Source organism: Sorex araneus, chromosome 5 (assembly GCF_027595985.1).
Source record: "Sorex araneus isolate mSorAra2 chromosome 5, mSorAra2.pri, whole genome shotgun sequence".
Taxonomy (NCBI): domain Eukaryota; kingdom Metazoa; phylum Chordata; class Mammalia; order Eulipotyphla; family Soricidae; genus Sorex; species Sorex araneus.
The window spans coordinates 86,192,543-86,220,348 of record NC_073306.1 but is presented as its reverse complement, the minus strand read 5'-3'; the positions used below and the strand labels follow the sequence as shown (position 1 = coordinate 86,220,348).

At 53.0% G+C, this 27,806-nt stretch overlaps 2 protein-coding genes across 2 annotated transcripts; both read right to left on the bottom strand.

Annotated features, from left to right (window-relative positions):
- Positions 1-1,225: 1,225 nt before the first annotated feature.
- On the bottom strand, positions 1,226-1,672 carry LOC129404968 (protein S100-A16-like). The gene is made up of 2 exons (XM_055139914.1): positions 1,520-1,672; positions 1,226-1,363 (listed from the first exon to the last, which is right to left on the bottom strand). The coding sequence occupies exons 1-2, from the start codon at positions 1,670-1,672 to the stop codon at positions 1,226-1,228; spliced, it is 291 nt and encodes a 96-aa protein (XP_054995889.1).
- Positions 1,673-15,819: 14,147 nt separating this feature from the next.
- LOC129405114 (protein S100-A16-like) lies at positions 15,820-17,384 on the bottom strand. Its single transcript, XM_055140569.1, has 3 exons — positions 17,298-17,384; positions 16,595-16,760; positions 15,820-16,439 (listed from the first exon to the last, which is right to left on the bottom strand). The coding sequence occupies exons 2-3, from the start codon at positions 16,745-16,747 to the stop codon at positions 16,281-16,283; spliced, it is 312 nt and encodes a 103-aa protein (XP_054996544.1). The 5' UTR covers positions 16,748-16,760; positions 17,298-17,384; the 3' UTR covers positions 15,820-16,280.
- Between the last annotated feature and the right edge of the window lie 10,422 nt (positions 17,385-27,806).

The window sequence follows — 27,806 nt, the reverse complement described above, 5'->3', positions numbered from 1 at the left end:
CAGGGGCTGGAGCAATAGCACAGCGGATAGGGCACTAGTCTTGTGTACACTGCCCGGGGTTCCCTCCCCAGCAGCCCCTGAGCACGGCCAGGGGTAATTCCTGAGTGCAGACCGGTAGTAAGTCCTGAGCACTGCCAGGTGTGATCCAAAAACCAAAAAAAATAAAATAAAAGCTGCCAGCTCAGTGCACTGCAGACCCGCCTCTTGCTCTGTTCTGTTCCTCTGCCACCCCTGGGGACGCTGCTGGCGAAGGGGTCTTCAGTACAAGAGCAGGACTGGCCCGGGAAAGCAGACTCCGCCCTGACCAGCCGCTGCTGGTGCCACTTCCTTTCCCACTCCATGAATTTGTCAGACCTGATCTTCACACATTGGGGTCCTTGTACCCGTCCCTCTTTCCATCCCACTGCTTCTGCGTGTTAGTGAGATCTATGGCGAAACTGATTTGAAATTAATCTGAAATTGACCTGGAGTTGACACGGTTCCGGTCAGGTCTATAGCCAGGGATGCCCCCGTGGTAAGCGGTCAGCCTAAGTGCCTCCCTAGGAAGGAGCGAGGGGTGCAGGTGCAGAGCTAGCAGCACCCGCTGGCCCCCTGCAGCTCCAGTGTCTTCTGCATGCTGCCTTGGGGGGCTCTTTCAGATGTCCCAGGCAGCCCAGGGCAAAGACCACCACGGCAGGAGGGAGTTTCAAGGCGCAAGAAGGTTTAATGAACATCACAAGAAGACAGGAGGAGGGAAATACAAATTTCAAATCAAGCCTTTATGGGCGTCCCTGGGCTGAGCAGGTGGGAGGGGGCCCAACCCCCCTTAGCTCACTCCCACCCAGAGTGAGGCATCTGGAGGGGAGTCCCTGAATTCCTCCTCCTGGCAGAGGAGCTGCATGGGAGAGGGACGAGGTCTCCGCTGCTGCGCCCAGCAGAGGGACCCGAGGTCAGGAGACAGCAATCACATGGCATCGGGGTCCAGGCTTACCGAGGGGGGCGATTCTTGGGAACCTCAAACAGCATTTTGATCTCTCGGTTGTGGGAGAGGGGTCTAGGGCCTGCTGGCTCCGGGGTCTGAGATCGTCAGAGACACCCCCAGTCGGGGACGCTCACAAAGGGGCTATGCCATGCCCAGGCACTGGTCAGCAAGGGGAAGGTGTGGAGGCAGGGGCAGGGGCAGGGGTGAGGCTGAGAAGGGGGCCAGTGTGGGGTGTGGCGCCTCCTACTTTCTGTCTTGCTGCTCCTAGTAGAGTTTTTTGTTCATCATGGGGATGACGATGCTGCCTATCAAGGTCCAGTACTCGTTGAAGCTGATGCGCCCATTGTGGTCGGTGTCCAGTTCCTGGATGAGCTTGTTGGCCGCCTCCTTGCTCCCAGTGGCCTGCAGTGGAACTGGGCAACAGCCATGGGGAGGGCACCTGCCCCTTAGAGCCCATCACACCCGACCCAGGACCCCCAAAGGACAGGGCTGTGGGAAGAGCGACCCCAGGAGGAAGCAGTGAAGGGAAGACACACCCCGGTCAGGCAGAGGACTGACCTCCAGCAGGTTTTTGAGCTCCTTCTGCAGCATCTCCCGGAAGCCGCTCTTTCTGATCTCCTCCTTGCCCAGGTTTAACTTGGGCACACACTTGTAGAAGTTCTCCACTAGCAGCAACATCATCTGCTCCAGCTCCGTGCAACTGTCGGCCATCTCACCTCACCTCCTGGCGCCGGGAGAGGGACAGAGAGACATGACCAGAGCCCAGACCTCCTGCTGCACCCCTGTTTCTGCCTTCCACACACGGTCTCACACACACAATCACAAACACTCACACGTGGCCACACACATAGTAACAGAACCCACCTAGGTCTGTCTCCCCTTCTCCTGCCCCGAGACAGGCCCTGGCTCCACTCCACAACCTGCATTTGCCCTTCTGTGGGGGCTCTGAACAGTTGTGGGGAGCAGGCCGCGCTCCCAAACATTCCACCCCGTGGCCCAGCCCTGGAGCAGAGCCTGCACAGCTGTGGGGCCGGGAGGTGGGTCTGGACCCCCTCTCCACGGTTCTGCGAGTCTCCCCGTCACAGAACTCTCCACTCCAGAGCAGCCCACAGGGAAAGTTGTGGAGAGGCAGCCCCTTCCCGCCGGGCCCCCTGGCAAACACTCCCCCAACAGCCCCTCCCGGCCCCAGCTCCTGTGGCCTCCTGGCCAGCGAGGGCCCCGGGAGAGCAGAGACCAGGGGCGGGCGGGGGCTGGGGGCTCACCTGGCCTGGCTGTGCTGTCCTCTCCACTAGGCTGTGTGTACTGGCTCCCCTCTGGCTGCTCCCACTCAGCCCTTCCAGGACTCCTCCCTGCTGCACTCCCAGAATCTGTCCCACTCCATCCCGCAGAGCTGCTGGGGGGCAGGCTGGGGGGTGTTCCTGGCCAAGGGTTGTGCCCTGGTTAAAGGCACACACACCTTTCCTACCCCAACCCAGAGGGTGTGGTGGAGGCAGCCCTGGCCCCAACGCCACCTTCCAGCCAAACCCCCCCCGGGCTGGAATCTGGAAGGAGAGATGGTCACCTGCCCTCCCACCACCCCGTCAGGCCCAAGAGAGGTCAGTGCGCCGGGGCCCCAGACACTTCGTGGCAATAAGGGGTCTCCCAAGTCCCCCCCAGGCCCTGGGGAGCAGTGGCCCACCGACGAGGTAGCCCCTCTCCCATGGAGCCCTGTGCCCACCTGGAACTTCTTTGATTTTTTTATTATTTTTGTTTAGTCCCATCCTAGGACCACTTACTACAGTGGAAATTCCTCCAGAAGTGCCCTTCCACCTCTTCCCCAAGACCCCCACGGAGGTAGCAGGGGGAACAGGGGACCCTCACCCCCCTTCCAGGTCGCCTGGCTAAGCTCTTCACCAGCTCCCTAAGCCCATCCTCTGTCCTCTGAGAAAGTCCTATTACTCTCCCATTTTATGGATGCAGACACCAACGCTGAAGCTTGGAACCCGCCGATCCCCCTGTTCCTCCACCACCTTTCCAGACATCAGTGGGCCAGGCTCCAGCCCTGGTATCCTGTGGTATCCTGCCCCCCACCACACACACCCGCTCCCTCCCCCAGCTCAGACTGACCCCTTCCCACCCCATCTTGTCCTGGCACCACCTCTACGCAAACCCATGGGGCAAAAGTGACAACTACTGAGCCCCGAAAGTTCTTGACCACTGACTCTTCAAATTCCCCCAACTCCTCACCCAGAGACCCAAGGTTGGGAGCACTGTCCAATGGAGACACCTTCCAAGCAGTGAAGGATAGGGGCAGGTGTGAAGCCCTGCAGGGCCATCGAGGCACAGCATGGACCCCAGGAAGACAGCAAGAATCACAACCCCCCTAATGCACCAGGAGCACCACCCACCCCTGCTGTGGCCCCCAAACCAAACAAGAGATCCGCTTTCATTTTTCCCTTGTTTTATTAAGCAAATGATACAAAACAACCATCATTCTGTAGATTCCCAGCACCCAGCTTTCCCCAAAGCCTTGTCCCAGGCCCACCTGCCCAGACCAGCCCAGGGTGGAGATGACCCGAGGCTGCAGTGGAGGCAGGAAGACAGAGACCCCACGCTGGCCAGGGGAAGAGATGCAGAGGCAGGTCTCAATCACCCCTTTTTAGCACCAAATATCCAGCCCTGCGGCCCAGCCCCTTCTCCAATCACTCCCCACAGCTGCTCTCTGCCTGCAGTCCCGCCCCCCGCCCCCAACCCCTCAGAACCACCAACCTTATCCCTCTGCTTCCCTCCAGGCCCCACCAGCCCACCCTGCCCTGGGAGTGAGGTGGTGTGGGGGAGCCGGGCAGTGAGCGTGGAGAGGTGCCCAGCCTCTAAGGCCCTGCCCGCTGGACCCCCAAAATCTCAGCTGACCCTGACTGGGCTCTCCATCTTCACGCTCTTGGCTGCTTCTCTGATCAGCTCCCAGAAGCTTCTGAACTCCAGCTTGGTGTCATTACAGCTGCCCAGGCTGGCGATTTTCTCCTCCAGGCCACAGTTGCTCTGAGGAAGGAAGGCCCCAGCTCAGCCAGCAGCCTGGCCCCCTGCTTCCCAGCCGTCCTGCCCCCAGGGTACGGGAGGCGCCCAGAGCTGGCCACGTGGGCTTGCTCCCCCACCCCGTGCACTATGGGGAAGTCAGGGGACTTGGCCCCTCAGTACCGGCATGAGGTGGGTCCAGGCGAGCTCCAGGCCTGGGGGCTCGCTATCAGGGAGCCCCCGTGGGAAAGTGCCTGTGAAAAGGACCCTGGGGTCCCTCTGAGTCCCCATCAGGGAGCACTGCCCAATGGGTGCTGGGGCACAGCAGGAACCCACCGAGCCCAGGTCTGGCGCACCCTGGAGCTGCACCACCCCAGCACCCTCTGCTGGCCACATGTCTTCAACACTGCCACCTACTCCTGCTTCCTGCAGCACCCTCCTCACCCCAGAAGTGGGCATGCCTCCTGCTTCACCCCTGCTTGAGAGGAGAGACATAGGAGAGGGCCCAGGGCTCATTCAAGAGCAGCCCATCCACGGAGACTCTCGAACTTCAACTCTCTGTTCTCCTCTCTATGATTTCACCTCTCCTCTTTCTCAGCTCTGATACAGGAATTGGGGGCTGTGGAGGGGCGCACACCAGGCAACCAGCAGTGCTCAGGGCTTACTCCTGGCTCTGAGCTCAAGGACCACTCCTGCCAGGGCTCAGGGAACCATAGGGGGTGCCAGAGGCCGATCCCAGTTCAGCCATGTGCAAGGCAAGCATCTACCCATGGTACTACCTCTCCAGCCCCTAACACAGCATTTAGCAACATCATTTACCAGGTCCAAGAGATGGTACAGTGGAAAGGACACTTGCCTTGCACACAGCTGACTTAAGGTTGATCCCAGCACCACAAAGGGTCCCCCAAGTACTGCCAGGAGTGATCCCTGAGCACAAAGTCAGGAATAAGCTCTGAGCACCTCGAGGTGTGTCCCATATATGTGTGTGCGCATGCCAAGGACATGGAGCTAAAACTTTGCATGCAGGAGCTCTTGGTTCAATCCCAGCACCTCATGGTCCTCCAAACACAGCACCCATCTCTTCCCGGTATGGTCCTCCTCATTCCCCAAATCTATTCCCTACTGAGCAGTTCAGTGGGTAGGCCACTTGCTCTGCACACGGTTTGACCCGTGGATCCAGTACGATGGTCCCCCGAGCCCTGTCATGAGTGATTCCTAAGCATCATGTGTGGCCCAAAAACAAACACAAAATAAGAAACATCTATATTTCAGAGAGAACACTTTATTGAGGGGCTGTGGGGTTCCACCTGTCCCCACCCATCCCTGCCTTCGGCTTTACTTCTTCCGGATCTCCTTCCGGTACTCCTTGGCCAACTCCCCAATCAGCTTCCAGTACTCATGGAACTTGAGCTCCGAGTCCTGGTTCACATCCAAGCTCTTCATCTTCTCCTCCAAGGAGCCCACATCCTGAGGAAACACAGAAAACAAGGGCACCTGAGCCAGGAGGGGTTAGAGAAGACTTGCCAGCCCCCTTCCCACAGGGATCACCGGGACCACACAATCTCACAGACCGTGTGATCAAAGGATGCTATACACTCAACCTCCATCTCCAGAGGAGTTGACAGATAAGCAGTCACAACCCAAAATGTGACTTGGAGGGGTGGGGGTCTGGTCATATCCAGTGATGCTCAGGGCTTACGCCTGGCTCTGTGCTCACAGTCACTCCCAGTGGTGCTCAGGGATCAGAGATGACGACCATATACCATCATGAGACCAACTGGGGCTGGTCACATGCAAATCTCTGAACTACCCCAAAATTTGATTTGGTTTTAACTTTCCTAGGTATCATCAGCCAGGAGCAATTCCACATCCTTAGCCATTGAATTGAACTAAGACCTGGTTGGCCCAAGAATCTCCAAGGTCGGGACTGGAGCAATAGTACAGCAGGTACAGCATTTGCTTTGCGTGCAGCCCAACCTGGGTTCGATTCCCAGCATCCCATATGGTCCCCTGAGCAACGCCAGGAGTGATTCCTGAGTGTATGAGCCAGGAGCAACCCCTGTGCATCGCCAGGCGTAACCCAAAAAGAAAAAAAATAGAAAGATGAGGGGCCAGAATGAAAACACAGCAGGGAGGGCATTCGCCTTCCACACAGCAGCCCTGGTTCAATCCCCACCATCCCATATCGTCCCCTGAAAACAGTCAGGAGTAATTCCTGGTGCAGAGCCAAGAGTAAGTCCTGAGCATCACAGGAAAGAAAAAAAAAAAAAAGGAGGATGAACACCCTTCGGACGAGTTGTGCTGTGGCCTCTTCCAGAGGGCCCCAGGATCTTCTCCTGTCTCCATCAAGGAGACTTCAGAAAATGAAGAGACTCAAGGGAGTGAGCGATGATTCCAGAAATTACAGGGTGTTGCTCACCATGAAGTGCTCTCAGAGATCTCAGCAGAGATGAACATGTGACGCCAGGGAAGAGTCAGAGGCATCAAGACACCGTTGGCTTCTGGGTCTGAATCTTGCCTCTGCTGTGTTCTAACCATCAAGATTTTCTCACTCTAAGAGGCAGAAGTTCAACTCGAGTTCACTGAAGCGTAGAGAGGAACATGCCAGGCCACGTCATTGGCAGAGGCTGGGGATGCTTCTGCAGGGCGGTGAGCCCAGTGCTCTCATCAGGACTGTGCCCGCGGGCCTCGCTCAGGGGCAACAGGGCCTGCCCCTGAACGGAGGAGCTGGGCCCTGATGACCCTGGGCTCAAGGAAGGATCTTGATGAGCCCAGTTCCCAGACACAGCCCTATACCGAGCCTGTTCGCAGGGGCGGGGTGCTGAATGAGACTATACAGTCAGATGCCAGGGGCATGCACAGTCCCTGCCTTCCCCAAAGAAGTGAGTTCCACAGTCATTCCACAGGCCGTGTGCCCTGGTGAACGTTTCACCCTCCAAATCCCGTTTCCCCTTGTGGAACACGAGGATACTCATGTTCTCCTCGCAGGTCCAGTGTGAGGATGTGTGTGAAGTCCACAGTGAACGCCATTAGGTGCTGTTAGGACCGAGACCACCCCTCAGCATTCAGAGACACAGAGTCCATCCGGACTGCAAAACACACACCAAGACTTTATTACTCCAGCTAGCTGGGGCCGAGCTGTCCTGCCGAAGCAGGAGGTCAGAGCTCGACCTTACAGCAGAGGGTTTATATAGCCACTCTGGGCACACAGGCCTCAGGAGTTGGCACAACAATAAAAAGAAACAATTCCAAAAGCAGAAATGACTTCAAACATTTCATAATGAACGAAAACATATAGGAAAAAAAGAAGTAACCTAAAATATATCATAATGAACAAAAGTATACAGGAACAATATATCAATATGACATTTCCAATTCCATACATCAAGAAAGCAAGGCATTTGCATACATTCAAGAAAGCATCTTATCAGTTAGACACTTATCAGTTAGACACAGGATACAAGTTACAGGTGCTATCGATGACTCCTGGACTTCCAGCTCTGTGTCTGTGTAAACACCTGTTAGTTCCTTTAATCTATCAATTCAGTCATAAATCCCTCATCCAAGGCTGCTTCGCACCTAGTGGTACTGTTAAACAATTAGCTCAGTTAAATCATATATCCTTCCTGGCCTGAGCTGTCTCCTACAAACCTAATGGCCAGAGTGAGAAGAGACGAGTTCAGCCACTTCTCAAGTCCCCCCCTTTTCCATCATCATACTGAGGAATCTGCCTCTCACAGTGCGGCGGTGGAAAGAAACTCCACGAATCAGCTGGCACATCCGTCACAGAAAAACACAGCCAGACCTGCAGCCACGGAAACCCAGGGACAGAAGCCTCCTCCCATCTCCCGGGCTGACTCGCTGGTCCTCTGAGCCGGCTCACCTTTAGTCATCGGCTGGTACCGAGTCCCATGGCTGAAGAAAAAGCCATAGAGTAAACCTGGATGTGAGAAAAACTATTTGCTTCCTTCTTTCTCCTAGACAGGAAAGAACCATATTTCCTTCCCATTATATATGACAAACTACAGAGCCCAATTTCAAATCTAGCTGCTTGGGGAGGAGCCGCCAGCTGGAGTCCAGGAGGTAGCCTTACTGGGGTCACAGGTCAAGGAAATGCTTCCCTACTCAGGGGAGCACACTGTCCCCCTCCCCTCACCTGGGAATATCTATCTGTCACCTCGTGCACCCAGATGCCTCAGTTTGTTGGGGTTTCAAATGGGCTTTCCTTCCTGGAAGACATCAAGTCTGATTTCTGGGATATTTGGGGTTACTGTGTAGACATGGAAAAAAACAGTAGAACTGAGACAGAGAACTATGTCTACATTGCAGAAAGGAGAAGAAGGAGGAGGAGGAGGAGAGGGAAGGGAGATGTGGGGAGGGAGAGAGAGTAGAAAGGGGAGGGAGGAGAGAAGCAAGAAGAGGGGAGGGGAAGGAGGACAAGGAGGAAAGAGAGGGGAGGGGGAGGAGGAGGAGGAGAAAGAGTGGGGAGGAGAAAGAGGGCAAGGGGAAAAAAGGTCTTGTGTGTGGCCTGCATGGGCTCAATCCCCAGTACCCTACCTGGTCCCCCAACCCTTCCAGGAGTGATCCTTGAGTCAGGAGTAAGCCCTGAGCACTGCTGGGTGCGACCCAAAACAACAAAATATGACAAGCAAGGCTGCCGCCATAGTACCAGGTGGTAAGACACTTGCTTTGCAGGCAGCTGACCCAGGTACAATCTCACACCCCATTTGGTCCCCAGCATAGAGCCAGGAGTAAGCCCTGGGCACCACCGGCTATGGCCCCAAAAAACAAAACCCACACAGCAAGACCTCTTTGCCCAAGGTGGGAGCGATAGCTCAGTCCCTCGGGGCAGAGCACATGCTTTGCATGCCAAAGCCAGGGTTCAAGGCCAGGCAGCTCATGGGCCCCTGACTACTGTGGCTCACAGTTCTCAGTCACAGAGCCCCACCTGGCACAGCCGGGTGGGGCCCCCCTCAAAAGAAATATTTGCTCAGATCAAGGTCCTCCCAAGGTGGGACCATCAACGGCTTTCTGAAGGTTCCTTGGAACTAATAAATGCCCGTTCCTAAGAGACCAGGGGAGCCGGCAGGTGGGACGGGGGAAGCTGGCCCTGCACAGACCTTGTTCTGAATAGACCACGGATCTGGCTTAATCCAGCTACACTGCACTCTGGGTGTCGTCTGCACTGATAGATCCGGGGTCAAGCTCCAGGGGTTAAGCGCAGAGCCAGGATCAGAATTCAGTCACAAATCAAAAACAAATAAAGAATCCTCGATTATATCACTCTCCCAATATTAAGCTGAAAGTTTGAAAACATTTGGAAGGGCCAGAGCAATAGTGCAGCCGGTGGGGCGCTTGGCCTTGCACACAGCCAACCCCGAATGGTTCCCTGGCACCTCATATGTCCCCTGAGCCCTGCCAATAGTGATTCCTGAGCCCAGAGCCAGGTGAGTAAGCTCTGAGCTCCACCAGGTGTAGCCCAAAACCAAAATAATAATATTTATTATCATTATTATAATTGTAATAAAAAACATTTGAAGTGGGGGCCTCCCGAGCACTGCTCAAGGGTCTCAGACCCATTCTTGTTGATTTGGTGGTTTAGTGATGTTGGGTCCCACCAAAACTACTTTAGGGGTACTGGGGATAGGATTCAAGACCCTGAGCCTGCCAAGCAAGGCATTGCAGCCCTTTGATCACTCTCCTTGGTCTGAAATCATGGTGCCTAAGTCTAAATAAATAAGTGATGCGATGGCCTCCATAGAAAAGACAGGTTCTCGCTGTTGGAGAGGACGTGGGGAGAAAGGGACCCTTCTACACTGCTGGTGGGAATGCCGACTAGTTCAGCCCTTTTCGAAAACAATATGGACGATTCTCAAAAAATTAGAGGTTGAGCTCCCATTTGAACAAGCAATACCACTGCTGGGAATATATCCCAGAAAAGCCAAAAAGGATAGTCGAAATGACATCTGCACTTATATGTTCATCGCAGCACTGTTTACAATAGCCAGAATCTGGAAAAAACCCGAGTGCCCTAGAACAGATGACTGGTTGAGGAAACTCTGGTACATCTATACAATGGAATACTACGCAGCTGTTAGAGAAAATGAGGTCATGACGATTGCATATAAGTGGATCAGCATGGATAGTATCATGCTAAGTGAAATGAGTCAGAAAGAGAGAGACAGACATAGAAAGATTGCACTCATCTGTGGAATATAGAATAATAGACTATAAGACTAACACCCAAGATTAGTAGAAATAAGTACCAGGAGGTTGTCTCCGTGGCTTGGAGGCTGGTCTCTCATTCTGGGCAACTCAGAGAATGGAACACCAAGTAAAATGTGGTCGGAGGTCATGCTGGGGAAGGGTGATGCGTGCCGAATATAGACTAGAGACTGAACACAATGGCCACTCAACACCTTTATTGCAAACCACAACACCTAATCAGAGAGAGAGATCAAAAGGGAATACCCTGCCATAGTGGCAGGGCAGTGTGGGGTGGGGGGATACGGGACTGGGAGGGTGGTAGAGATGCTGGGTTTACTGGTGGTAGAGAATGGGCACTGGTGAAGGGATGGGTTCTCGAACTTTGTATGGGGGAAACATGAGCACAAAAATGTATAAATCTGTCACTGTACCCTCACGTTGATTCACTAATTAAAAATAAATAAATAATTTTTTTAAAAAAAGAAAAGAAAAGACAGGTTCTGGGGCTGGAGCAATAGTGCAGAGGGTAGTTTGTCGTGCAGCCGACCCGGGTTCGATTCCCAGCATCCTATATGGTCCCTCGAGCACTGCCAGGAGTAATTCCTGAGTGTAGAGTCAGGAGTAACCCCTGAGCATCACCGGTGTGAGACCCAAAAGGAAAAAAAGAAAAGAAAAGATAAAGACAAGCTCCCTAGCAGAGAGGGAGGAGGAGTAGCCTGACTACAAAGAGGGCAGCAGTGACTTTCTTTGGGATGAGAAACTGGTGAACACTCTTGTGGGCAGCCCGGAGACTGGCATGTCACTTCCTCCTCCAAATCCACAGCCCGGAGATGCCTCTTTCCAGGGCAGCATTTTCAGTGAAAAAGACTAAAGGCAAGTCCCAGGGGACAGAGCACTGTGGACTGTGACCCTTGTTTCCTGGTGCCTTTGTCCACACTGAGAGCCACTATATCACGGCCGACACAGCGACTGGAACAACCCCGCCCCAGCCCAGGAAACAGCGGCTGCCAGCCAAAATAATCAAAGTTTGAGATGGGCTCCTCGACGGAACAGCCAGGAGGGCAGGAGAGAGAGCTCAGGGGACTGGAATGCGCCGGAAAGTGGCAAAATCTCGAGGTGAGGGACATTTGCCAGCCACAGCACTCCAGACAAAATATAAAGAAAGTCCCCAGTCGGACCCTCATCACCAGATCCCCTTTCGGCACACCCACCCAAGCCATTTATTTTCTTTATCAGCATTTTCTCACCAAATCCCTATCGTGCCTTACACACGGCAGATCCGGGTTCAATCAGCCCATACGGTTGCCTGAGCCCTGCCAGGAGTGATCCCTAAGTTTACTAAGCAGTAGTGAACCCTGAGCATGGCTGGGAAAACAAGTGATAGGTATGGCTGAGAACAAATGAACCAATGCATGAGCTGGGAGGTGGGTTTGAGGAAATATTCCACAGGGCAGGAGGAAAAACTAAAGAGCTTCCTTTCTTCTGCACACGGAGGCACGCTCTGCCGTCAGCTACACCCATGGCCCAGTTTTTCTTTTGTGGGATGGTTTGTTTGTCTGTTTTGAGGGGTTTTCGTGGGGGGCACGCCTGATGGTGCTCATCACTTACTCCTGACTGCACTCAGGCATCACTCCTGGTTATGCTCGGGGGACCTTACGCAGTGCAGGGGACCAATCCAGGATCAGCTGCATTCAAGGCAAGCACCCTACCAGCTGTGCGATTTCTCCAACCCCCGTTTTTTCAGAAACACCTTGTGGTGCTCTGATCACTTATGTTTGTTTTGCAGTGCTGAAGAACAAACCCACATCTCACACAAGTGAGGCAGGTTTACCAGAGAGCTACATTTGAGTGATAAAGTATTTTAAAATGAGACAGAATAGAATATTTTGAAAAGAGCTGATGACATGCCATATCAGACTAACAGGACTCCCTCAAAGAAGGGGTGAGGAGGTGGCCATGGGTAGAAGAGAAAAATCAAAGGCTGGAGCTATAGCGCAGCAGGAAGGGTGTTTGCCTTGCACGAGGCCGACCTGAGTTCTATTCCCAGCATCCCATATGGTCCCCTGAGGACTGCCAGGAGTTATTTCTCAGTGCAAGCCAGGAGTAACCCCTGTGCATGCATTGCCAGGTATGACCCAAAAAAAGCAAAAAAAAAAAAAAGAACATAAAAGTTAGAGAACATCTTGAGACAAATGAAAACAAAAACACAGGATACCAAAACTATGTAATGCTACAAAAGCAAAAGCAGAAGAGGGAAGTTGATCAGTAAACATCCACACCATAAAAGAAGAACAGATTCTTTAAGCATTGAGATACTCTGCATGAAATGATCGCAATGGATATGTGACAATATGTCTTTACCTAAACCCATAGGCTGAACGGCACAATGTACTGGAATGTAAACATTGGGCTGGGCTCTGCTGTGGCAATTCTTGCACAGTCGGCATAGGTTTGTTTACTCCAATAAGTAAATAGCTCTAGTGCAGGATGTTTCTAGGGGGGAAGCTCTGTGTTGTGCAGGACGGGGGCAGGGGCATGTGGAAAACCCGCGTATCTTTCCTCCAACTTTGCTGTGAACGTAAAACTGTGGTTAAGGGCCAAAGAGGATAGCACAGAACAAGCACAGTGCTCACACATGACTGGCCTGGGTTAGATCCCCAGCACCACAAAGGGTCCCTCTTGTCCCACCAGGAGTGATCCCTGAGCACAAAGCTGGGAGAAAGCCCTGAGCACAGCCAGTGACCCAAAAACCAGAAAAAAAAGAGGAAAGAAAAAAAGGAAGAAAGGAGGAAGAAGGGAGAGAGGGAAGGAGGGAGGGAAGGAGGAATGGAAGGACGAGGTGAGGGAGGGAGGGAAGAGGGAAGGAGGAAGGGAGGGCAGGAGGGAGAAAGAAGGTAGGAAGAAAACTTTCAAAATTTAAAATCTCAACCTAACTTTACTTAAGAATCTAATAAAGGAACAAAGTAAAGGTCAAGTTTCCAGAAGGTAGGAAATAATAAATATTGAAGTACATGCATAGAAAAAATCCTGGGGGTAATGAATAACATCATATAAATTTTTTATATATAGCCCAAGGGTGGGGCAGGGCAATAGTATAGCAGAGAGGACATTTGCCTGCCACGTAGTCAACCCAGGTTCAATCCCCGGCATCTCATATGTTCCCCCAAACACCACTAGGAATGATCCCTGAGCACAGAGCCAGGAGGAACCCCTGAGTATCACTGTGTATGACCCAAAACAATAATAAAAGTGTCTGCAATCATCACACTCATGGAAACCGTGTAGAATAGTGTGTGCTGAGGGCTGAGGGAAGGTAAGGAGTTTTAGTCTTATAAAATGAACGTCCTGGTAACTCCTGTACAACAGATGTGGTTTGCATTTGGTTTATGATACTGTAGCAGACGCTTAGAATGGTTGAAGGTAAATTTGTTAAGTATCTTGAATCAGGAGAGGGACAGACATAGAATGGCTGCACTTATTTATGGGACATAAAACATAGTATTAGACTAATAGTCAAGGGCAGTAGAAACAACGGCCGGGAGGATTGGTCGATGGTTCGAAGCCTGCCTCAGGCGCTGGGGGAGAGAGAAGGGATCACTGTGACGAAGATAGTTGGAAATGATCACTCTGGATAAAAACTGCATGCTGGAAGTAAGTAAAGGACCAAACATCAGTATATGTAGAGCAAACAATAATACCCAAAAGGAGAGAGAAAGATTGTGTGTGTGGGGAGAGAGAGAGAGAGAGAGAGAGAGAGAGAGAGAGAGAGAGAGAGAGAGAGAGAGAGAGAGAGAGAGAGACTGGCTGCCATAGAGACAGACTGAGGAGGAGGGAATTGGGGTCACTGAAGGCTGAGAAATGGACACTGGTGGAGGGATGGGTGTCAAAACATTGTATGACTGAAATCTGAGCATGAACAGCTTTGTAACTCTGTGTGTCACTGTCACTGTCATCCCGTTGCTCATCGATTTGTTCGAGCAGGCACCAGTAACGTCTCTCATTGAGAGACTTATTGTTACTGCTTTTGGCAAATCCAATATGCACAGGTAGCTTGCCAGGCTCTGCCGTGCGGGCTCCATACTCTCAGTAGCTTCCCGGACTCTCCGAGAGGGGCGAAGGAATTGACTCGGGTCCGCCGCGAGAAAGGTGAAAGCCCAACCACTGTGCTATTGCTCCAGCCCAGTAACTAATAATAATAATAAAAGACAAAAAAAGTTACTGATTTTGGGGCTGGAGTGATAGTACAGAGGGTAGGGCGTTTGCCTTACACGCGACCGACCCGGGTTCAAATTCCAGCATCCCATATGGTCCCCTGAGCACCGCCAGGGGTGATTCCTGAGTGCAGAGCCAGGAGTGACCCCTGTGCATTTCTGGGTGTGACCCAAAAAGCAAAAAAAGAAAAGTTACTGATTTTTTAAACATCTACTTCATGTGTACAAAAGGCACTTCCTCTGTAGGTGGTCCATCCCAGCTTGATCCCTGGCACCACTTAGTATCCCTGAGCCCTGAGCCCAATCCAGAGTGAGCTCTGAGCACCACCAGGTGTGACCTAAACCCCCATAATACCCCACCAAAAAAAAAAATAGAGAGAGAGAGAGATATGTGTGGGTGTGAGTATGCTTGTGTGTGTGTGTGTGTGTGTGTGTGTGTGTGTGTGTGTGTGTGTGTGTGTGTGTGTGTGTGTGTAGGGACCATTTTGCAGATCCACGGAGAAAGGGATGGAGACTGAACTTGGCCTTCCCCTCTCAGCCAGGGTGGGATGGGGGCCGGGCAGGGGTGGGGCTACTGAGAGAGAGGGGGCAAGGACACCAGCTCTGCCTCTACTGCAGGCTCATTCTGTGGAGGCCGACTTCAGGTGAAGCCTTGAAGTGGATGGCAACACCGGCCCTGGGTAAAAGCTGCCAGCCCAGGGGCTGGAGCAATAGCACAGCGGATAGGGCACTAGTCTTGCGTACACTGCCCGGGGTTCCCTCCCCAGCACCCCCTGAGCACGGCCAGGGGTAATTCCTGAGTGCAGACCAGGAGTAAGTCCTGAGCACTGCCAGGTGTGATCCAAAAACCAAAAAAATAAAATAAAAGCTGCCAGCTCAGTGCGCTGCAGACCCGCCTCTTGCTCTGTTCTGTTCCTCTGCCACCCCTGGGGACGCTGCTGGCGAAGGGGTCTTCAGTACAAGAGCAGGACTGGCCCGGGAAAGCAGACTCCGCCCTGACCAGCCGCTGCTGGTGCCACTTCCTTTTCCGATCCATGAATTTGTCAGACCCTGATCTTCACACATTGGGGTCCTTGTACCCATCCCTCTTTCCATCCCACTGCTTCTGCGTGTTAGTGAGATCTATGGCAAAACTGATTTGAAATTAACCTGAAATTGATATGAAATTGACCTGGAGTTGACACGGTTCCGGTCAGGTCTATAGCCAGGGATGCCCCCGTGGTAAGCGGTAAGCCTAAGTGCCTCCCTAGGAAGGAGCGAGGGGTTCAGGTGCAGAGCTAGCAGCACCCGCTGGTCCCTGCAGCTCCAGTGTCTTCTGCACACTGCCTTGGGGGCTCTTTCAGATGTCCCAGGCAGCCCAGGGCAAAGACCACCACGGCAGGAGGGAGTTTCAAGGCACAAGAAGGTTTAATGAACATCACAAGAAGACAGGACGAGGGAAATACAAATTTCAAATCTAGACTTTATGGGCGTCCCTGGGCTGAGCAGGTGGGAGGGGGCCCAACCCCCCTTAGCTCACTCCCACCCAGAGTGAGGCATCTGGAGGGGAGTCCCTGAATTTCCTCCTCCTGGCAGAGGAGCTGCATGGGAGAGGGACTAGGTCTCCGCTGCTGCGCCCAGCAGAGGGACCCGAGGTCAGGAGACAGCAATCACATGGCATCGGGGTCCAGGCTCACCGAGGGGGGCAATTCTTGAGAACCTCAAACAGCATTTTGATCTCTCGGTTCTGGGAGAGGGGTCTAGGGCCTGCTGGCTCCGGGGTCTGAGATCGTCAGAGATACCCCCAGTCGGGGACGCTCACAAAGGGGCTATGCCATGCCCAGGCCCTGGTCAGCAAGGGGAAGGTGTGGAAGCAGGGGCAGGGGCAGGGGTGAGGCTGAGAAGGGGGCCAGTGTGGGGTGTGGCGCCTCCTACTTTCTGTCTTGCTGCACCTGGTAGAGTTTGTCGTTAACGAGGGGGATGACGATGTTGCCTATCAAGGTCCAGTACTCGTCGAAGCTGATGCGCCCATTGTGGTCGGTGTCCAGTTCCTGGATGAGCTTGTTGGCCGCCTCCTTGCTCCCAGTGGCCTGCAGTGGAACTGGGCATCAGCCATGGGGAGGGCACCTGCCCCTCAGAGCCCATCACACCCGACCCAGGACCCCCAAAGGACAGGGCTGTGGGAAGAGCGACCCCAGGAGGAAGCAGTGAAGGGAAGACACACCCGGCCAGGCAGAGGACTGACCGTCAGCATGTGGTTGAGCTCCTTCTGCAGCATCTCCCGGAAGTCGCTCTTTCTGATCTCCTTCTTGCCCAGGTTTAACTTGGGCACACACTTGTAGAAGTTCTCCACCAGCAGCAACATCATCTGCTCCAGCTCCGTGCAGCTGTCGGCCATCTCACCTCACCTCCTGGCGCCGGGAGAGGGACAGAGAGACATGACCAGAGCCCAGACCTCCTCCTGCACCCCTGTTTGTGCCTTCCACACACGGTCTCACACACACAATCTCAAACACTCACACGTGGCCACACACATAGTAACAGAACCCACCTAGGTCTGTCTCCCCTTCTCCTGCCCCGACACAGGCCCTGGCTCCACTCCACAACCTGCATTTACCCTTCTTTGGGGGCTCTGAACAGTTGTGGGGAGCAGGCCGCGCTCCCAAACATTCCACCCCGTGGTCCAGCCCTGGAGCAGAGCCTGCACAGCTGTGGGGCCGGGAGGTGGGTCTGGACCCCCTCTCCACGGTTCTGCGAGTCTCCCTGTCACAGAACTCTCCACTCCAGAGCAGCCCACAGGGAAAGTTGTGGAGAAGCAGCCCCTTCCCGCCGGGCCCCCTGGCAACCACTCCCCCCAAGCCCCTCCCGGCCCCAGCTCCTGTGGCCTCCTGGCCAGCGAGGGCCCCGGGACAGCAGAGACCAGGGGCGGGCGGGGGCTGGGGGCTCACCTGGCCTGGCTGTGCTGTCCTCTCCACTAGGCTGTGTGTACTGGCTCCCCTCTGGCTGCTCCCACTCAGCCCTGCCAGGACTCCTCCCCGCTGCACTCCCAGAATCTGTCCGACTCCCTCCCGCAGAGCTGCTGGGGGCCAGGCTGGGGGGTGTTCCTGGCCAAGGGTTGTGCCCTGGTTAAAGGCACACACACATTTCCTACCCCCACCCAGAGGGTGTGGTGGAGGCAGCCCTGGCCCCAACCCCACCTTCCAGCCTAACCCATGGGCTGGAATCTGGAAGGAGAGACGGTCACCTGCCCTCCCACCACCCCGTCAGGTCCAAGGGAGGCCAGTGCGCCGGGGCCCCAGACACTTCGTGGCAATAAGGGGTCTCCGAAGTCCCCCCCAGGCCCTGGGGAGCAGTAGCCCACCGATGAGGTAGCCCCTCTCCCATGGAGCCCTGTGCCCACCTGGAACTTCTTTGATTTTTTATTATTTTTGTTTAGTCCCATCCTACGACCACTTACTACAGTGGAAATTCCTCCAGAAGTGCCCTTCCACCTCTTCCCCAAGACCCCCATGGAGGTAGCAGGGGGAACAGGGGACCCTCACCCCCCTTCCAGGTCGCCTGGCTAAGCTCTTCACCAGCTCCCTAAGCCCATCCTCTGTCCTCTGAGAAAGTCCTATTACTCTCCCATTTTATGGATGCAGACACCAACGCTGAAGCTTGGAACCCGCCGATCCCCCTGTTCCGTCACCACCTTTCCAGACATCAGTGGGCCAGGCGCCAGCCCTGGTATCCTGTGGTATCCTGCCCCCCACCACACACACCCGCTTCCTCCCCCAGCTCAGACTGACCCCTTCCCACCCCATCTTGTCCTGGCACCACCTCTACGCAAACCCATGGGGCAAAAGTGACAACTACTGAGCCCCGAAAGTTCTTGACCACTGACTCTTCAAATTCCCCCAACTCCTCACCCAGAGACCCAAGGTTGGGAGCACTGTCCAATGGAGACACCTTCCAAGCAGTGAAGGATAGTGGCAGGTGTGAAGCCCTGCAGGGCCATCGAGGCACAGCATGGACCGCAGGAAGACAGCAAAAATCACAACCCCCCTAATGCACCAGGAGCACCACCCACCCCTGCTGTGGCCCCCAAACCAAACAAGAGATCCGCTTTCATTTTTCCGTTGTTTTATTAAGCAAATGATACAAAACAACCATCATTCTGTAGATTCCCAGCACCCAGCCTTCCCCGAAGCCTTGTCCCAGCCCCACCTGCCCAGACCAGCCCAGGGAGGAGATGACAGGAGGCTGCAGTGGAGGCAGGAAGACAGAGACCCCACGCTGGCCAGGGGAAGAGATGCAGAGGCAGGTCTCAATCACCCCTTTTTAGCACCAAATATCCAGCCCTGCGCCCCAGCCCCTTCTCCAATCACTCCCCACAGCTCCTCTCTGCCTGCAGTCCCGCCCCCCGCCCCCAGCCCCTTAGAACCACCAACCTTATCCCTCTGCTTCCCTCCAGGCCCCACCAGCCCACCCTGCCCTGGGAGTGAGGTGGTGTGGGGGAGCCGGGCAGTGAGCTTGGAGAGGTGCCCAGCCTCTAAGGCCCTGCCCCCTGGACCCCCAAAATCTCAGCTGCCCCTGACTGGGCTCTCCATCTTCACGCTCTTGGCTGCTTCTCCGATCAGCTCCCAGAAGCTTCTGAACTCCAGCTGGGTGTCATTACAGCTGCCCAGGCTGGCGATTTTCTCCTCCAGGCCTCAGTTGCTCTGAGGAAGGAAGGCCCCAGCTCAGCCAGCAACCTGGCCCCCTGCTTCCCAGAAGTCCTTCCCCAGGGTACGGGGGGCGCCCAGAGCTGACCACGTGGGCATGCCCCCCAACCCCTTGCACTTTGGGGAAGTCAGGGGACTTGGCCATCAGTACCGGCATGAGGTGGGTCCAGGCGAGCTCCAGGCCTGGGGGCTCGCTATCAGGGAGCCCCGATGGGAAAATGCCTGTGAAAAGGATCCCGGGATCCCTCTGGGTCCCCATCAGGGAGCACTGCCCAGTGGGTGCTGCAGCGCTGTGGGGACCCACCCAGCCCGGGTCTGGAGCACCCTGGAGCTGCCCCACCCCAGCACCCTCTGCTGGCCACCTGTCTTCAACACTGCCACCTACTCCTGCTTCCTGCAACACCCTCCTCACCCCAGAAGTGGGCATGCCTCCTGCTTCACCCCTGCTTGAGAGGAGAGACATAGGAGAGGGCCCAGGGCTCATTCAAGATAAGCCCATCCACGGAGACTCTCGAACTTCAACTCTCTGTTCTCCTCTCTATGATTTCACCTCTCCTCTTTCTCAGCTCTAATACAGGAATTGGGGGCTGTGGAGGGGCGCACACCAGGCAACCAGCAGTGCTCAGGGCTTACTCCTGGCTCTGAGCTCAAGGACCACTCCTGCCAGGGCTCAGAGAACCATAGGGGGGGCCAGAGGCCGATCCCAGTTCAGCCATGTGCAAGGCAAGCATCCTACCCATGGTACTACCTCTCCAGCCCCTAACACAGCATTTAGCAACATCAATTACCAGGTCCAAGAGATGGTACAGTGGAAAGAACACTTGCCTTGCACATAGCTGACTTAAGTTTGATCCCAGCACCACAGAGGGTCCCCCAAGTACTGCCAGGAGTGATCCCTGAGCACAAAGTCAGGAATAAGCTCTGAGCATCTCGAGGTGTGTCCCATATATGTGTGTGGGCATGCCAAGGACATGGAGCTAAAACTTTGCATGCAGGAGCTCTTGGTTCAATCCCAGCACCTCATGGTCCTCCAAACACAGCACCCATCTCTTCCAGGTATGGTCCTCCTCATTCCCAAAATCTATCCCCTACTGAGTAGTTCAGTGGGTAGGCCACTTGCTCTGCACACGGTTTGACCCGTGGCATCCCGTATGATGGTCCCCCGAGCCCTGTCATGAGTGATTCCTAAGCATCATGTGTGGCCCAAAAACAACCATAAAATAAGAAAAATCTGTATATCAGAGAGAACACTTTATTGAGGGGCTGTGGGGTTCCACCTGTCCCCACCCATCCCTGTCTTCGGCTTTACTTCTTCCGGATCTCCTTCCGGTACTCCTTGGCCAACTCCCCAATCAGCTTCCAGTACTCATGGAACTTGAGCTCCGAGTCCTGGTTCACATCCAAGCTCTTCATCTTCTCCTCCAAGGAGACCACATCCTGAGGAAACACAGAAAACAAGGGCACCTGAGCCAGGAGGGGTTAGAGAAGACTTGCCAGCCCCCTTCCCACAGGGATCACCGGGACCACACAATCCCACAGACCGTGTGATCAAAGGATGCTATACACTCAACCTCCATCTCCAGAGGAGTTGACAGATAAGCAGTCACAACCCAAAATGTGACTTGGAGGAGTGTGTGGGGTGGGGTCATATCCAGTGATGCTGAGGGCTTACGCCTGGCTCTGTGCTCACAGTCACTCCCAGTGGTGCTCAGGGATCAGAGATGACGACCATATACCATCATGGAGCCAACTGGGGCTGGTCACATGCAAATCTCTGAACTACCCCAAAATTTGATTTGGTTTTAACTTTCTTAGGTATCATCAGCCAGGAGCAATTCCACATCCTTGGTCATTGAATTGAACTAAAGACCTGGTTGGCCCAAGAATCTCCAGGGTTGGGACTGGAGCAATAGTACAGCAGGTACGGCATTTGCTTTGCATGCAGCCCAACCTGGGTTCGATTCCCAGCATCCCATATGGTCCCCTGAGCACAGACGGGAGTAATTCCTGGTTCAGAGCCAGGAGAATGTCCCGAGTATCGCCGGGTGTGACCCAAAAAGAAAAAAAATCGGGAGGATGAACACCCTCCAGGGGAGGTGTGCCCTGGCCTCTTCCAGAGGGCCCCGGGATCTTCTGTCTCCATCAAGGAGACTTTAGAAAAAGAAGAGACTCAAGGGAGTGAGCGATGATTCCAGAAATTACAGGGTGTTGCTCACCATGAAGTGCTCTCAGAGAACTCAGCCCAGATGAACATGTGACGCAAGGGAAGAGTCAGAGGCGTCAAGACACCGTTGGCTTCTGGGTCTGAGTCTTGCCTCTGCTGTGTTCTAACCATCAAGATTTTCTCACTCCTAAGAGGCAGAAGTTCAACTCGAGCTCACTGAAGCGTAGAGAGGAACATGCCCGGCCAGGCCATTGGCAGAGGCTGGGGATGCTTCTGCAGGGCGGTGAGCCCAGTGCTCTCATCAGGACTGTCCCCGCGGGCCTCTTCAGGGGCAACAGGGCCTGCCCCTGAACGGAGGAGCCGGGCCCTGATGACCCTGGGCTCAAGGAAGGATCTTGATGAGCCCAGTTCCCGGACACAGCACTATACCGAGCCTGTTCACAGGGGCGGGGTGCTGAGTGCGACTATACAGTCAGATGCCAGGGGCATGCACAGTCCCTGCCTTCCCCAAAGAAGTCAGTTCCGCAGTCATTCCACAGGCCGTGTGCCCTGGTGAACGTTTCACCCTCCAAACCCAGTTTCCCCTTGTGGAACACGAGGATACTCATGTTCTCCTCGAAGGTCCAGTGTGAGGATGTGTGTGAAGTCCACAGTGAACGCCATTAGGTGCTGTTAGGACCGAGACCACCCCTCAGCATTCAGAGAGACAGAGTCCAGCGGGACTGCAAAACACACACCAAGACTTTATTACTCCAGCTAGCTGGGGCCGAGCTGTCCTGCCGAAGCAGGAGGTCAGAGCTCGACCTTACAGCAGAGGGTTTATATAGCCACTCTGGGCACACAGGCCTCAGGAGTTGGCACAACAATAAGCAAGCAGAAATGACTTCAAACATTTCATAATGAACGAAAGCATATAGAAAAAAAAAGAAGTAACCTAAAATATATCATAATGAACGAAAGTATACAGGAACAATATATCAATATGACATTTCCAATTCCATACATCAAGAAAGCAAGGCATTTGCATACATTCAAGAAAGCATCTTATCAGTTAGTCACTTATCAGTTAGACACAGGATACAAGATACAGGTGGTATCGACGACTCCTGGCCTTCCAGCTCTGTGTCTGTGTAAACACCAGTTAGTTCCTTTAATCTATCAATTCAGTCATAAATCCCTCATCCAAGGCTGCTTCGCACCTAGTGGTACTGTTAAACAATTAGCTCAGTTAAATCATATATCCTTCCTGGCCTGAGCTGTCTCCTACAAACCTTATGGCCAGAGTGAGAAGAGACAAGTTCAGCCACTTCTCAAGTCCCCCCCTTTTCCATCATCATACTGAGGAATCTGCCTCTCACAGTGCGGCGGTGGAAAGAAACTCCACGGATCAGCTGGCACATCCGTCACAGAAAACCACAGCCAGACCTGCAGCCACGGAAACCCAGGGACAGAAGCCTCCTCCCGTCTCCCGGGCTGACTCGCTGTTCCTCTGAGCCGGCTCACCTTTAGTCATCGGCTGGTACCGAGTCCCATGACTGAAGAAAAAGCCATAGAGTAAACCTGGATGTGAGAAAAACTATTTGCTTCCTTCTTTCTCCTAGACAGGAAAGAACCATATTTCCTTCCCATTATATATGACAAAGTACCAGAGCCCAATTTCAAATCTAGCTGCTTGGAGAGGAGCTGGCCAGCTGGAGTCCAGGAAGTGGCCTTACTGGGGTCACAGGTCAAGGAAATGCTTCCATACTCAGGGAAGCACACTGTCCTCCTCCCCTCACCTGGGAATATCTATCGGTCACCTCATGCACCCAGATGCCTCAGTTTGTTTGGGTTTCAAATGGGCTTTCCTTCCTGGAAGACATCGAGTCTGATTTCTGGGATATTTGGGGTTACTGTGTAAACATGGAAAAAAACAGTAGAACTGAGACAGAGAACTATGTCTACATTGCAGAAAGGAGAAGAAGGAGGAGGAGGAGGAGAGGGAAGGGAGATGTGGGGAGGGAGAGAGAGTAGAAAGGGGAGGGAGGAGAGAAGCAAGAAGAGGGGAGGGGAAGGAGGACAAGGAGGAAAGAGAGGGGAGGGGGAGGAGGAGGAGGAGAAAGAGTGGGGAGGAGAAAGAGGGCAAGGGGAAAAAAGGTCTTGTGTGTGGCCTGCATGGGCTCAATCCCCAGTACCCTACCTGGTCCCCCAACCCTTCCAGGAGTGATCCTTGAGTCAGGAGTAAGCCCTGAGCACTGCTGGGTGCGGCCCAAAACAACAAAATATGACAAGCAAGGCTGCTGCCATAGTACCAGGTGGTAAGACACTTGCTTTGCAGGCAGCTGACCCAGGTACAATCTCACACCCCATATGGTCCCCAGCATAGAGCCAGGAGTAAGCCCTGGGCACCACCGGCTATGGCCCCAAAAAACAAAACCCAAACAGCAAGACCTCTTTGCCCAAGGTGGGAGCGATAGCTCAGTCCCTCGGGGCAGAGCACATGCTTTGCATGCCAAAGCCAGGGTTCAAGGCCAGGCAGCTCATGGCCCCCTGACTACTGTGGCTCACAGTTCTCAGTCACAGAGCCCCACCTGGCACAGCCGGGTGGGGCCCCCCTCAAAAGAAATATTTGCTCAGATCAAGGTCCTCCCAAGGTGGGACCATCAACGGCTTTCTGAAGGTTCCTTGGAACTAATAAATGCCCGTTCCTAAGAGACCAGGGGAGCCGGCAGGTGGGACAGGGGAAGCTGGCCCTGCACAGACCTTGTTCTGAATAGACCACGGATCTGGCTTAATCCAGCTACACTGCACTCTGGGTGTCGTCTGCACTGATAGATCCGGGGTCAAGCTCCAGGGGTTAAGCGCAGAGCCAGGATCAGAATTCAGTCACCGTGATTCTTTCCCAGCCCACACCTGCTCTCTCTTCCTCTCCTTTCCGACCCCGTGACCCGGCCATGGCCATGTGCAGTTGGTTCTCTGTCCCCTCCCTCTGTTCTTTATCTGGGAGCACCAGACAATTCCAGGAACCTGCATTGTCCATCAGCCAGCTCCTCCCTCCCAGCACCCCACTTAGCCCTGCGCACCCCAGATCCACCAGGCAGCATTGCCAGTCACAATTCCTCACAGAGTGCCCACGGAACTCCGCAGGCCTTTCTGGAACACCCTCCAGCCAGAAAGAAAAGGAATACCTCCCACCAGCAAGATAAGATTCCTACGAAGCATGCACCTGATCTGAGCCTGGCTGGATGGAGGAGAATGTTCCTAGAGAGTTTTTACCCCCAGCCTGCCTTCCCACAGATCTGGGAGCTTACTTGGCTGGCAGGATTCACAAAATATGAAGGCAAGAAGTCTACTATTAAAAAAAATGATATTAAAAAAATAAAAATTAAAAATAAACAATACTAGGAGTACAATGGAAATAGTCTTAGGGGCTTCAAAGAGCAAAGGGCTGGGCAGAAGGCACAGCCACCGGGCATGCAGCTGGGGTTCAATCCCCAGCACCACATATGGTCCTCTGAGCACCACCAGGTTCAAGCAGAGCTGGGGGTGGCTCTCCACCCACCCACCCCTCCCCCCACACACCCCACCACACACCAAAAAAAAAAAAAGGAAGAAAGAAAAATGGCTTTGAAGGTCCTGAAACCATGGGATTCTCCCAGGGGACGCATAGATTGAAATTTGCTTTGATTTTGTTTGGGGGTCACATCTGGCTGTGCTCAGGGCTTACCCCAGGCTCTGCACTCAGGGATCACTCTTAGCAGGGCTTGGAGGAACCACATGGGGTGCTGGGGATCAAACCCAGCCATGTGCAAGACAAACACTGCACTATATCATCAGTCAGGCCCAAGACTGGTAGTTTAAGTCTATACAACAAAGAAACAAATCTAAAATTAAACAGTTCCGCATAGTTCTGGTAGACAATTTCACCAAATAATCCAAAAGAGGGAAAAGTCTTACAAAGTGGCATCTCCAGAAAACAGAAAACAGGAAAATCCTGTTCCTTGTAATTTGTGTGACAGGGGAAAATAGTAATAACTTTGTAATATCACGGTGACTAAATAAAAAAATAAAAATTTATGTGGCAGGTATAAGATAATATTGTCCCATAACCTGTTCTTCTTTTGTCTCTCAAAGCAAAAGAACCCAGAAGTTCAAGTTTCATTGAAGGCCGCACTCCCAATCGTCCTTCTCTCCTAGCTGGGTGTAGCCACATGACTAAGCTCTGGCCAGGAGAAGCCAACAGAAGTGATGGATAAAGCTTCTGATTCATCCTCTTAATGGCAAAGAGCACAGGCCATCCCTCTCCTCGCTGCCTGGAAACAGGGGCCACCGAAACCACAGGAACCAGGGACAGCTGAGGAGCATCAAAGTTGCCCAGACTGTCAACCTCCAGAATCCTTACCAAAAGATGGACTCCCTCATGCAGGTCCAGGCCACTCATAGGCATATATCTGGAAGATATGAAAATCTAAGTCAAAGGATATTTGGGGACCAGAGCATCTTAGCCTGAGAGGCTGGAGCACCTGCGATGCTCAAGGATCTGCATAATGCCAAGCATCACTGCATCTTTGGACCCCCACGCTGAGCCCCCAGCCTGGTTGGTCAAGGATCTGTGAGAGGAGCTGCCCCAAGCCTCCTGAGCACTGCTAACAAGGCCCCCAAGTAATAACAGTACAAATACAACAGTAAATGAATGCCCTCTTCCAGCTACTATTAATTTTGGTATCTGTTGCATACAGTCAAGCCTGTGTTTAGATGAGATTACATCAGATCATCCTAGGTGGAAACACCAGAGATGAAAAAGAGGGGAAGGTACATTGGAAATCAATGTCAATTACTATTATAGATGTAGAATCTAAAATAACCTGATAGCAAATAACATCTGGTATCGTGGCCCAGAGAGATAGGACAAGGGTTAAGGCAACTGCAGCCATGAATCTGGTTTGAGTTCTCTGCCCCATGTGTGATCCCGAGTACAGTCAGGAATGATCCTGAGCAGAGCCAGGAGTGGTCCCTGAGCATCACCAGGTGTGCCCCCTCCCTAAAAACAGTCTACTATTACATTTTTTAAAATATGTTATGACTAAGTTGTGTTTAAATGCCTTGAATGCAGGAGCTGTTTTAACACTAGAAGTATACTGGGGCTAGAGAGATAGTACAGAGAGTACAGCACTTACCTTGCACACAGCAGACCCTGGTTCAATCCCCAGCACCTCAAGCAGTCCTGTGAATCCCATCAGGGACGCCCGGGCACAGAGCCAGGAGCAATCCCTGAATGCCAACAGGGACCCCTGGGCACAGAGCCAGGAGCAATCCCTGAGCACTGCCAGGTGTGGCCCAAAACATCAATAAACATGTATAAATAATAAAGTAGGTGCTGGAGTGATAGCACAGCGGGTAGGGCATTTGCCTTGCATGCAGCCAACCCAGGTTCGATTCCCGGCATCCCATATGGTCCCCTGAGCATCACCAGGAATAATTCCTGAGTGCATGAACCAGGAATAACCCCTGTGCATCACCGGGTGTGACCCAAATAAGCAAAAATGAAATAAAATAAAATAAAGTATAATAATGTAAGTCAACACATTTTAAATATATGTATTTTAATTTAGGGTCAAACCTTGGTTAGAAAGAGTTAGAAATAGTAGAAGAAGAAATAGCACAGTGGGTAAGGAGCTTGCTTATGGTCCCTTATGGTCCCTGGAGCCCACCTGAGTTCAGACTGATCCCTGAGTTCAGAGCCAGAAGTAAGTATATCTGGGTGTGGCCCAACCTCCTGCCACCCCACCTCCACCCCCACAAAAACCCTTGCCGTCCTATATATAGCACTGGGAATAAGGTGCTTGCTTTGCGTCCTGCCCCCCTCACTCCAAACCCCAGCACCGTATGGACCCCGGAGCTCTGCCAGGAGTGATCGCTGAGCCAGAGACAACCCCTGAGCACCACTGGGTGTGTCTCCTCCCAAAATGAAAGCTTTGTGCTGATCTTAACAGATTCCAGAATAAACTTCATTTAGAATCAAAAGCCCTTGTAATTAAGGAATGTAAGTAAATTTTTTATGATTTTTATTTAATTTTTCTTAATATTGAAGTACCATTGGTTTACATACTTATATAATACATGTACAATTTCACACCTCCCCAAAATGTATGTGACCATACTATACCCACCAACAAGCATCAGTCTGCTCCCACCAAAATCCTGGGCCCGTCCCCTTCAATTCCCTTCACCTACCCAACCTCCCCAAACCACCCCCCTTCCCACCTTTCTAACAATCTCAACTCTGCCGAGTCCAAGGGTTTTGTTTTTCTTTGGTTTTTGTCTTTTCCCTTATTTTGCTTCTCTATATCCCACATATGTGTAAGATCATCTGGTATTTGTCAGAAATAAATATTTTGACCCACAAATAGCATCCATCAAAAACCTACTTTAGTTTCATTTTTAAGAACAAATGTATGCCAAAACTTTGGCCTTTGATTGCAAAACTGAGCTGACCCAACAACTCGGGAAGAGGGGAGGGCGAGGTGAACTAGGGATGTCGTGAGGATGGAGGTGGAGAGTCTTGGGCCCCTGGGTGGTGGTGGGGTGGGGTGCAGTAACTTTGTCAATGT